Raw genomic sequence first — 12,675 nt, 5'->3', positions numbered from 1 at the left:
AACTTCATCGTATTATCAGTGAGGATATTATAACGCTGTAGTTTTCGAAATTGTATGATTGATTCAGAACAACATGTTTCGGGACTACATTATCCTATTATCAAGCTCTTAAAATTAATATGCCATTAAGCTCAGTCTAAAAAATAGGCAAGCAGCAAATCTGTAATATGACACATAGAAGACCCTACCTTATAAATGCCATGGTGGCTCGGACACTCTCACAGAGCTCTGTTTACTAACGATGCTTTGTGAGATTGTTAATCGCCAACATGTTATGTATATTGAAAAGTCATACGTTTAGCAATACATGTTAGGTGCTTGTTTATTGTTCATGCCTGTGTCTAACTGCATATTAAGTTTAAGAGCTCGATAACTGGATATTGTACTCCCGCAATATGCTGTACTAAGTAAGTCAGACATTTTCTACAGCTGGTGCATAATAACTTGCGTACTGATTACTATTACTAATATTGGAACCACATGTGCGCCTGTCGGCTTCACAGTTGGCACAGGATCTAATAGTATGATTTACTTCGTCTATCGTTTTTATATACGTGTGAACCGGCTAATCAGAGTCATTATGAAAAATGCTGATAAATTGATAGAAATAAAGATAAGGAACAAATGAGACCTAATGAACATATTTCCAGAAATGAATAGGTCCCATGCTAGGCAGCATTTTATTGGCATCACGTAGAAACGTATGTAGCATATTGCAGTGAGACACACTCTCGCCATGAAAGAGTGTTTAAAAGTAGACCCCATGAGGTATCATAAATGTCCCCACACGCCATAGAATGGACTGGCATACTAGTTGAAATGCACCAGCCTCAATACAGATGGCTGCATAGACGGCACGAATGTGTGCACACATCGGACGATCATCACATTCATAGCTGCAAGTCCTAAGGATTAAGATTTGCTGATCGGATTGAATAATTTGAACTATCCATGGAAAGGGAAAGATGTTAGTGAAGTGACACTGAACTGAAAGGTCAAAGTGGGCGAGGGCTTCATCACATAACATTCACCTGATTCTTTGAACCGAGAAAGTACTTCTATCAGCAGGGGTAGTAGTGCGTACGGCAGAAAGTGGAGAAGTTTTCTTGAAGGATGTCCGGCTACATGATATGGTCTCCTACAATCGTCGACCATAAAAAGAGTCTGAACGGTTGGTGGCCATCATACGACAAGGATCCTGCGTAGCTCACAGTTGAGGGGTGGCAGTGAAAATCACGAGTGAATGGCATAAAATGATAAAACGGTCATCAACCGAAAGGTTGGTTGGACCATCAGTGTGGTTTACTAAGTATGTTCTTATTGGAGTTGGCGTACTTTTCCCTTCCTCTAACCTTTGAAATGGCTCGCTGATAAAGTTACAAAGGGAGACACTTTTACTTGGACACCGAACCATGACGCAGCTCTGCATTTTTCACCTTAACTAACATTGCCAGAGGTGAAATAATCGACAAGGACTAATTGGTATTTATCTCAGTGTCTTAGAATTTGTAATCTAGCACGTGACCATAGAGGCACCTAGGAATAATCTATAGACAAATAAAATAGCATAGAAACTTTTTATTCCTGCCAATGATCTCAAGCATCGTCTGCTCCAGTTTGTCCTCATTGTTCTAAATCACTCTTCACCTTAACCCTTTCACTACAATTTTTTTCGGAGTGAAAGACATTCGTGGTTGATTAATTAATCTAGTAGTCAGAATTAGCAATATGAAAGAAATATTTCCCGTCACATCCAACTCGGTAGAACGTACACGGTTGTTCATCAGTACTTCTGGGGTTTCAGAAGAAAGATGAGCTGAAGGTGTAAGACAATCAGAAAAGGGACACATGATGATGGATAAAGCATCTCTCCAAGTTTTTTTTTGCCGGCCGGAGTGGTCGAGCGGTTCTAGGCGCTTCAGTCTGGAACCGCGCGACCGCTACGATCGCAGGTTCGAATCCTGCCTCGGGCATGGATGTGTGTGCTGTCCTGAGGTTTAAGTAGTTCTAAGTTCTAGGGGATTGATGACCTCAGATGTTAAGTCCCATACTGCTCAGAGCCATTTGAACCATTTCTCCAAGTTTTTAATTCATGTTCCATGTGCTCAATATGGACAGCCTTTGTGACAGCAATAAACGTCAATGTGCGTCACAGTGTGTGCGGTGTCCGCCCCGATAGCTGAGTGGTCAGCGTGACGGATTGCGGTACTACGGGCCCGGGTTCGATTCCCACCTGGGTCGGGGATTCTCTTCGCTCAGGGACTGGGTCTTGTGTTGTCTTCATCATGATTTCATCCCATCTGGAGCGCAGGTCGCCCAATGTGGCGTCGAATGTAATAAGACATTTCATTTCCACAGTGTGTACAGTTAATTGACACGAATGGTCCACAAAGCACACTTTGCAAATTTGTTCACTGCGTTACCTATCTGTAAACCATTAGTAAGCTTCCCTTTACCAGTGAGACAATGATACATAGCAATAACGTGCAGAAAATTACCATTGGTTCCCTGATACAGGGGCTACTTTTTTAGACCTCCGAATGGCCGCAAAATGGAAACCACAGTGAAAATCAAATATGTTTCATTTGCAACATCTAGCTCCACCAGCAAGCTACTTCTCTATACAGGGTGGTCCATTGCTCGTGACCAGGCCAAATATCTCACGAAATAAGCGTCGAACGAAAAAAAAACTACAAAGAAAGGAACTTGTCTAGCTTGAAGGCGCTTTGGTTGGACCGCTAGATGGCGCTGCCATAGGTCAAACGGATGTCACCTGCGTTTTATTAAATAGGAACCCCCATTTTTTATTACATATTCGTGTAGTACGTAAAGAAATATGAATGTTTTAGTTGGACCACTTTTTTCGCTTTGTGATAGATGGCGCTGTAATAGTCACAAACATATGGCTCACAATTTTAGACGAACAGTTGGTAACAGGTAGGTTTTTTAAATTAAAATACAGAACGTAGGTACGTTTGAACATTTTATTTCGGTTGTTCCAATGTGATACATGTACCTTTGTGAACTTATCATTTCTGAGAACGCATGCTGATACAGCGTGATTACCTGTGAATATCACATTAATGCAATAAATGCTCAAAGTGATGTCCGTCAACCTCAAAAAAATAATGTTCAAATGTGTGTGAAATCTTATGCGACTTAACTGCTAAGGTGATCTGTCCCTACGTTTATACACTTCTTAACCTAAATTACCCTAAGGACAAACACACGCACCCATGCCCGAGGGAAGACTCGAACCTCCGCCGGGATCAGCCGCACAGTCCATGACTGCAGCGCACCTGACCGCTCGGCTAATCGCGCGCGGCCGCGTCAACCTCAATGCATTTGGCAATACGTGTAACGACATTCCTCTCAACAGCGACTAGTTCGCCTTCCGTAATGTTCGCACATGCATTGACAATGCGCTGACGCATGGTGTCAGGCGTTGTCGGTGGATCGCGATAGCAAATATCCTTCAACTTTCCCCACAGAAAGAAAGCCGGGGACGTCAGATTCGGTGAACGTGCGGGCCATGGTATGGTGCTTCGACGACCAATCCACCTGTCATGAAACATGCTACTCAATACCGCTTCAACCGCACGCGAGCTATTTGCCGGACATCCATCATGCTGGAAGTACATCGCCATTCTGCCATGCAATGAAACATCTTGTAGTAACATCGGTAGAACATACGTAAATCAGTATACATTGCACCATTTAGATTGCCATCGATAAAATGGGCGCCAATTATCCTTCATCCCATAATGCCGCACCATAAATTAACCCGCCAAGGTCGCTGATGTTCCACTTGTCGCAGCCATCGTGGATTTTCCGTTGCCCAATAGTGCATATTATGCCGGTTTACGTTACCGCTGTTGGTGAATGACGCTTCGTCGCTAAATAGAACGCGTGCAAAAAATCTGTCATCGTCTCGTAATTTCTCTTGTGCCCAGTGGCAGAACTGTACACGACGTTCAAAGTCGTCGCCATGCAATTCCTGGAGCATAGAAATATGGTACGGGTGCAATCGATGTTGATTTAGCATTCTCAACACCGACGGTTTTGAGATTCCCGATTCTCGCGCAGTTTGTCTGCTACTGATGTGCAGATTAGCCGCGACAGCAGCTAAAACACCTACTTGGGCATCATCATTTGTTGCAGGTCGTGGTTGACGTTTCACATGTGGCTGAACACTTCCTGTTTCCTTAAATAACGTAACTATCCGGCGAACGGTCCGGACACTTGTATGATGTGGTCCAGAATACCGAGCAGCATACATAGCACACGCCCGTTGGGCATTTTGATCACAATAGCCATACATCAACACGATATCGACCTTTTCCGCAATTGGTAAACGGTCGACTTTAACGCGGGTAATGTATCACGAAGCAAATAATGTAATAAAAATGGGGGTTCCTATTTAAAAAAACGCAGTTGATATCCGTTTGAAATATGGCAGCGCCATCTAGCGGGCCAACCATAGCGCTTTTGGTTTCCCCCTTCAAGCTCGACGAGTTTCGTTCTTTCTAGTTTTTCGTTTAATGCTTGTTTCGTGAGATATTTGGCTCGGTCACTATCAATGGACCGTCCTGTATAGTCGCCGCTCCGACTTCAGACATCCGTCGTAGCACTGTACCAGCTTTCATCTACTCTCGTCATAGAACGCAGGCTCCTGTGCTTTCCGACAATTTTCTACCCTGGACTGCAGCTCGTTGTCCGTGTCAGCCAGCGGTTCATTTGAGCAGAGATGAAAGTCAAAAGGAGACAAGTCCGGACTATATGGTGGGTGATGAAACACTTCCCAACGAAAATGCCGCAGGAGCGTCTTCGTTGTGCCTGAAGTATGCCGTCGAAAACTGTTGCGAACAGGGAATCGCATGACAATTACGTTACGTGGGCTCCACGAAACCGAGCGCAGCTCCTCCACAAGACTTTACACGTGGCTCCGAACACTATCTTTTTGTCATCTTTACGTGCTGACTGTGCGCTCAGAACTGAAAAGGGACGTACTAGAGACACTGCGCAACACATCTGCACAAAACTTCACAGGATTGTCACTGTGGTTTTAGCTTCACTCCTGATAGGAGGTTAAAACGAAATATGTGAATACATGGTGTCTGTTCTTTCGGGCCAAAAGAAAACAAAGAAACAAAAAGCACATAAAAATAAAAAATAAGTAAGCATAAAAAGTGAAAAAAAGTAGGCCAGTACTACGGTAGGGTCAGCACAGTAACAGGAAGGGGAGAGGCATCGTGGCTAGGTGTCGGGATTCGACCCCTGTGCACCTTATCTCCACCCAGCTTGAAGCATACTGTGTCCGTCCTTTCCTGCCCCCATGCCTCCCCCCAAAAACAAAATTCTTCTCTTCAGACGACTGATCACGTATTATTACATCTGTCGTTGTTTACATTATTTACTGGTTGTTTTTTTACAACAACTGGTGACGGTTAATTTACTAGTGTCAAGAAAAAGGTCGCAAATGCGCAGACTATTTCGGTACGCTCCACGGCGGCTCAGTGCTTAACGCGAGTGCGTAGTGATTCCGGGTTCGAGTCCCGACCCGACACACGTTTTAACTCGCCGCGGCTAATTCCGTGTAACTCGCTTTGCAGCCAGTATCGTGTCTCTACCCTTTCCTTTCCTTTCTCTCCCTTTCACCTTTAATTTACATAAAATAAAATAAACCCCTCGTAACCTATCGTGGGACATTTAGGTCCCAGTTTTAATGAAAAGACGAAGTTTTATTTTGATAGTTAACGGTGCACGCGTACAGTAGCTGCTAAGTGAATAGGAGAAAGAGGTGCGGCAGGAGTAACGAGACGTCGTTGTTACAGTGCATGGCGATGCGGAGCGAGGAGCCGGCGCGCCCGCTGGCGTTCAGCATCGCCAAGATCATGGAGCCCGACCCGCGGCGCAGCGCCAGCGGCGGCGACTCTGCCTTCCGCAAGTACGTGCCGCGGCCCGCGCTGCCGCCCCCGCCGCAGGCGCCGCCGGCGCTGGCGCCGCTGCTGTACTACCCGGCCGCCGCCGCCGCCGCCGCAGCCGCCGCCGCCGCCGCCGCCGCCGCCGCCTTCCCCGGCGCGGGGGCGGCCGCCGTGCCGTCGGGGGCGCCGCCGCTGCTGGCCGTCGCCACGACGCCCAGCCCGCCGCCCCCGGATCGCGACGCCGCCGCCCTCGACGCCACCGCCGCCACCGCCGCCGCCGCCGCCTCCTCCGCCTCCGCGACGGCCGCCTCCGCGACCGCCTCCTTCGGCGGAGGCCGGGCCGGCTCGGGGCCCGGGCGCCGCCCCCAGCAGCAGCAGCAGCAGCAGCAGCAGCAGTCGCAGGCCAACCCCGCCAAGCAGAAGAGCTTCACGTGCCCCGAGTGCGGCAAGGTGTTCAACGCGCACTACAACCTGACGAGGCACATGCCCGTGCACACGGGCGCGCGGCCTTTCGTCTGCAAGACGTGCGGCAAGGGCTTCCGGCAGGCGAGCACCCTGTGCAGGCACAAGATCATCCACACGGCCGAGAAGCCGCACAAGTGCCACACGTGCGGCAAGGCGTTCAACCGCAGCTCCACGCTCAACACGCACACGCGCATCCACGCCGGCTACAAGCCGTTCGTGTGCGAGTTCTGCGGAAAGGGCTTCCACCAGAAGGGCAACTACAAGAACCACAAGCTGACGCACAGCGGCGAGAAGGCGTACAAGTGCAACATCTGCAACAAGGCGTTCCACCAGATCTACAACCTGACGTTCCACATGCACACGCACAACGACAAGAAGCCTTTCACGTGCAAGATCTGCGGGAAGGGCTTCTGCCGCAACTTCGACCTGAAGAAGCACATGCGAAAGCTGCACGAGAGCGCGCCGCCGGCGGCCGTGGCGTTTCCGGTGACGGCGCACCACCACCACCACCACCACCACCACCAGCACGCCTTCCTGGCGCCCTTCCTGCCGCCTGCCGCCTACCTGTCCAAGGTTTTGTGACCCGCCCTCTCGCTGCTGGGCCCCGCGCCGCTGCAGCCCTGAGACGCGGACCGTTGCTAGTCGCGTGCCGGCGCTCCGCCACTCGCGGCCGAACGTGTGTCTCAGTTGTGAGGATGTCTGCAGGCATTCCGAAGTGGACTCGACAGACGTCTTTCTCTTTCTCGCAGCTGACCTTCACATACACGGAAGAAACTATGTCGAATTTGTACTTATCAGAAGTTTACGCGAATTTCGTGCGTTCGGGAGACTGTTAAATAGAATCGTACTTATAAGAGCAAAGTATTATTTGCACGGTGATAATCTCATTTACATCTCTCTGAAATTTGGAGAACTGGCTATTACACTCTGCACTGACAGAATTCCGTCTCGTAAAATTAACTCGAGTTATTCGTTTATCGGTGGATCTTTTTTTGCCCGCAATGCCTGCGTCATTTAAGAATTATGAAAAGCTCGAGCCTCGTTGTGACGTGCAATTGTCATTTTTCGTGGACAAAGAGAGTTACGTACTAGCAGACAATTCAGTTTCGTAGTTTCGTATTTTTTCTGGACACGTTAAATTGTTATATACCTTTCGAGTTCTTAGCTGTGTCGTAGAGAATTAACAGATAGGTAATTTGATGGAGGGCACTAGGTATCTCATAAATAGTGAAATGCCTTAGAACTGGCTATCGAGAAATGGTCTCTGTTATTTGTTTAGACGTCCAGTGGTGTGGGACAGACGTACCTTACAGTTATTTTATTTGTTCGAACGTATGCATATCTTGGCTAATGATTGCTTCTTACAAGCTTCCGAAAAGAGCAACGTCACAGGAACTGATATAAAAACTTCTTCGAAATCTGCATTAGTGCTAAAATCGAGTCGTTCTATACAAACTCTAAGATATGTACCTTACCCTATTGGCTTCCGAACGAATTACAACGGCCATTTCTCCAAATCTCAATCTAAAGGAGTTTCTCGCCTTCGAGGAAAACACCTGTCTTACATCGAGTCAATGCCTGTGTCTTCTTCTATACTACGAAGAGATATGAATTTCGTCTGTTGGCACCCTGTGTTACTGCAGAAAGGTTCATCCTTTCTATATTGTTGACACGATACATCATATTTTTTGCCCTTTTCAGGACATACAATTTCTCCCCTCTTCATTATCCAGAAATACTGGACGGATATTAACAGAACTAATTAACGTATATTTACACGAAATATACCGAGTAGACTGCAGCAATATTTGTCGATACTTTCTATTATAGTCAGACAACCTTTTTCCTACGTAGTATGTTCAACAAAATTCGGATGTCGTTAGGTGACTCTCCCTAGTCAGATTTCCTGCAGGTGTGCTAACGATCTTTAAATGTTGCCACGAGTAAATTAGCATGCGGGAATTGTGCAGTGCGAGTGGTAACTTTAGCTAACAGCCTGCTTACTGTGTAATCCTTATGTTTATAAAGACGTGTCTCGGTTTTAAACGATACTCGTCATATATCGCTAAGATGGTTTTTGTGCAATACCAGGTTAAGAAAGGAACCTACATTTTAAGAGGCAAGGAATATGTGTTAAGCATTCTCTGCGACCAAGTTTGGAAGAACATTTGAAACGGGTCGAGAGATACGAAAACGACTGTCTAAAATGAGATTGGTTCCTAAGGGACCTCCAAAGTGTACTAATGAATATTGAAGACTGTAAGGAAAGCTATACCAAAGAAATGCAGATTACTGCATGCCGCACATGTTTGTTTCAGATTACTTGACTATTCCTCTGAATGTTTTATTACCGGACAATGTATTACATATAATCAAAATTTTACTCATATTTAATGATGTTGATACCTAAACTACTGTGTATATTACAAGCTACCATCGATGAAGTAAATATTCGGAAGGTGTACTGTTTATTCAGTAGTTTTTTACATCATTCGACTCAACTTACCATTTATAAGACAACTGTTCGTCTTCAGTTTCCACTGAGTATACTTAGTTTATTCAAAGCTAATGGGAATAAGTGATTAGCTGACTATGATTGTCTGGAGTCGGGTTATTTATAATCATTTCATTAGCTCTATTCAAGCGAGACAAACAGCAGCGTAATTCCAGAAGATTCCATGAGACTGTTTCGGGACAGAGACTGCAAAGCTCTGTTTATCTTGCAATGCATGCAGATCCATTAGACGTTCCACAAGAAACGCAGAACCATTGTAGGGGCGAAGAGCCTCAGCAGCGGTTCCTTCGCCTTTCAAATAACAGTATATCGAACTAAGTTTTCTCTGCAATATGGCAGTCATAACTGGACCTGTTTTCATATCCGTAAACCTAATTACACACTGGACACTTGCGAGAGGGTTAGAACGAACAATAGTGGTAAACTGTAGACTTAAAGAGCTCAGGAATTAAAGTATGTGAGTGAAACTTGTAATTTATTTTTGAGTTTACTTTTCCTGTGCGGAATAGTTGTCACAGAGTTGCTTCAGTTATTTCACAGCACAAACGCCGTGCAGTGTTTTCTGGGCTTGTGTGTACATTTTGAATGTTTTGTGTAATGAATTAATTACTGTACATTGTTTGATTAAAATTACATTTAGAATGAACTCTGCATTTTTCAGTTGCTCCACTTTTTCCTGAATAATGTGAAACAAATGTTGCTGTAACACTGTCAACTGCATCACCGATAAGATCAAATTTTAGCATCTCATTGGTCACTCCAAACCACAAACAACATTCAGCTCACTTTCAAGCTCAACACTTGATATTGATAATGAGTAATAGAAATTCAATTTTAAAAATATGCTAGTAAAACACACACTAATTAAAAATGTTTAAAGTGACAAGTAACAAATGTTAGATGGTCAGTCGCTGATAAACAACTGAATGAACTAACCATCAGGACAATAATGTCGGAAAGAGGTCAGATGATGCACAAAACTATAGACGCAAGTATGTTTACACATTACTCTCACTGTCAGCTAAAACATAGTGTACGTCAGTCTATAAACTGATCCCCATAATTCTATTACTATATAGAAAATAGTAAGTTAAAATCAAGCTTGCAGAAATCTGTACACCACAAGCACTCCACATTGGTAAGTGGCCACGCTGGAAATATATGGATATGTGGCTGCATATTACTGTGTTAAGAGACAGGTTAACATCACAACACTTTGTCTGAATGGCTGAAAGGAAGAGTGGTATGGCAAGGTAGTCGACCTCAACTGTCGCAGCTGTTGCTCCATACACCTAACAGCTATCCTAGTTACCCTTCCATCTCCACTTGATCTTACAGGTCAGCAGCGATTTACTTTAAAAACACCCAAGTACTGCGACGTAACATTTTACTGACGTAGTTCACGGTCCTTGCTATCGAGCTATTCGGTAACACACTTTTTCCGACATACATGTCTGTTACATCACCAAATGTACCGTATTTTACGAACTATAAGACGCACTTTTTTCTTCGAAAAATTGCCTCCAAAATTCAGGCGCGTCTTATAATCGAAATTAATATAAAAATTTCCAGTGTTTGATTTAACATTCACGCCAGTCTTCAAAATGTTGATATATTCGAAGCCAGGGGAAGACTATCTTTATCTGGCAACATTGTAATCAAGTGACGGAAGCAGTGCACTGATGTGACGAACATGAGTGATTCACAATCTTGCTAACACTGCCTTTCCCCTGCCCCACCATCACAAACCCAGAACAATGTCTACCCTATGATGGATCATTTCAGTCTACGGAGCCAGCGAACTTGAATTGAAAGTGATTTGTGTTGTTGGTAACAGTACAATATTTTAGGTAATAGGCTAGTTTCGTAATGGAAAAAAGGAAAACGTATTCATATGATGCGGGCTATAGATGTAAAGTAATAGCATATGCAGAAGAACATGGAAACAGAGTAGCTGAGCGGAATTCGGCCCATCAGAAAAAACCATTCGCGATTGTCGGACTAGTAAAGAAGAGCTGAAAGAAATGAGGAAGACTAAATGTGCAAATACAGCACTGAATGAAAATTGACCAAAACTTAAAGATGACTTATTGAAATGGATTCAAGGACACTGTCAAAATGGCACTGGAATTAATAAAAAATGATTCAAATACACGATCGTAAACTAGTCCTACAGTGGAACTTAACAGACGTTCATTGGTGCTACAGGTTTATGAAGCGTCATGGATTTAGCATACGAACAAAAACCAAAATATCTCATAAAATACCACAAGAGAATGAAGAGATAATGTCAACTTTCAATCGCTTTATTATTCAACAATGAAAGAAAACGATTGTGGAACTAAGCTAAATAGCGAATCTGGAAGAAACTCCTCTGACATTTGATGCGCCGAGTAACAAAACAGTTGCCATGAAAGTGCTAAAACTGTAACTATAAAAACAACTGGACATGAAAAAATGCACTACACTGTTGTCCCTTCATGTTGTGCTGACGGTACTAAACTAAATCCATTAACCATTTTCAAGGGCAAAACAACGCCAAATCCGTCTGAAGTATCGCTAGGTGTTGATATTCACGTATATGACAAAGGTTGGATGGACGAGGCCGGTATAAAGTTACGGATTAACAGAGTGTGGGAGAGAAGGCAAGGAGCTTCTTTGAAGAAGAGTTCTCTTCTTGTGCTGCATCAGTTTCGTAGTCATGTGAAAAATGTTGTGAAAGAGAAACTGAGACAGCGAAATAGAGAGCTTGCTGTTATTCCGGGAGGACTTACTTCACAATTGCAACCTCTTGATGTCTCGATAAATAAACCATTTAAAGTGTATATTAAAGAGGAATGGAACAAATCGCTGATGGATGAAACCCAGCATAAATTCACGCCGAAGAGAGCTTTAAAACGACCTACTGCAAAGAAGTGTGTTAGTGGATAAAACAGTCGCGGTCTAGAGCGAAATAAGACGTTATTGTTAAATCTTTCAAGAAGTGCGGCATAAGTAACGACCTCAATGGCAGTAAAGTCTATCTGATATATGAAGAAGACAACGATGTCGACGAAGAGAAAGAGGAAAAAGGAGAAAGTTCAGATGATGATTTTTAGAGATTTTAAAAGTCAGTTTGGTTTTCTTTAGTCTGGCTTTGCAGTATACTAGTAAAAATGTTACTTTTTGAAAAAACTGCTTAAAAATTATGGTTCGTCTTACAGTTCGTAGCCTTTTACAGTCGTAAAATACGGTATGTATCACTCCATCATTGGCACAAGTGCAGACTTATTTCAGATATTAGTTTACGTGCAGTAAAGCCAGGCTACGCTGATTGTGACAAGACAACACGAACTTCAAGAGTCAGAATGAACAATTACAACGGGACGAACCTTCTTCGGATACGCTCGGATCTCCAACATTCATCGACCTAGGATGTCAGGTGTATGTAGCTAATGCTACACTAAAAGCATTACCATTCATGTCCGATAATAAGCGAGCGGTCGCAGCTCACCTGACCAGGCATTAGTAACCCCCTTAAAAGACAACAGTGCTCGCTTGGGAGTGCTGTATCAAGTAACCATGTGACCCTCCACCGCAGACTAAATCATAGCAGTGAACTGGTGTGTTCGTGTCAGTCCGTTGTATGGAATCAGCGACGAGATGGGTTAACGTGGAGATGTGAGACAATGACAGAAAGGACCTGTAGTGTTTGGACGTGCTCATGTCCTCATTGTGCATGACGCTGACCTGTTTATTGATTTACCAACAGCGGTAGAAACTTAGAACTCA

General features: G+C 44.4%; 1 protein-coding gene across 1 annotated transcript in view; it reads left to right on the top strand.

Annotated features, from left to right (window-relative positions):
* The window catches only part of LOC126183375 (fez family zinc finger protein erm-like), a 232,296-nt gene extending 222,790 nt beyond the window's left edge, over positions 1-9,506 (top strand). The window contains exons 3-4 of the mRNA XM_049925307.1: positions 5,835-5,963; positions 6,294-9,506. Coding sequence (XP_049781264.1) covers positions 5,835-5,963; positions 6,294-6,971 — 807 coding nt within the window. The 3' untranslated portion in view covers positions 6,972-9,506. The remainder of the gene's footprint in view (positions 1-5,834; positions 5,964-6,293) is intronic.
* The last annotated feature ends 3,169 nt before the right edge of the window (positions 9,507-12,675 follow it).

Source organism: Schistocerca cancellata, chromosome 4 (genome assembly GCF_023864275.1).
Source record: "Schistocerca cancellata isolate TAMUIC-IGC-003103 chromosome 4, iqSchCanc2.1, whole genome shotgun sequence".
NCBI classification, from domain to species: domain Eukaryota; kingdom Metazoa; phylum Arthropoda; class Insecta; order Orthoptera; family Acrididae; genus Schistocerca; species Schistocerca cancellata.
This window is presented reverse-complemented; position numbering and strand designations above follow the sequence as displayed.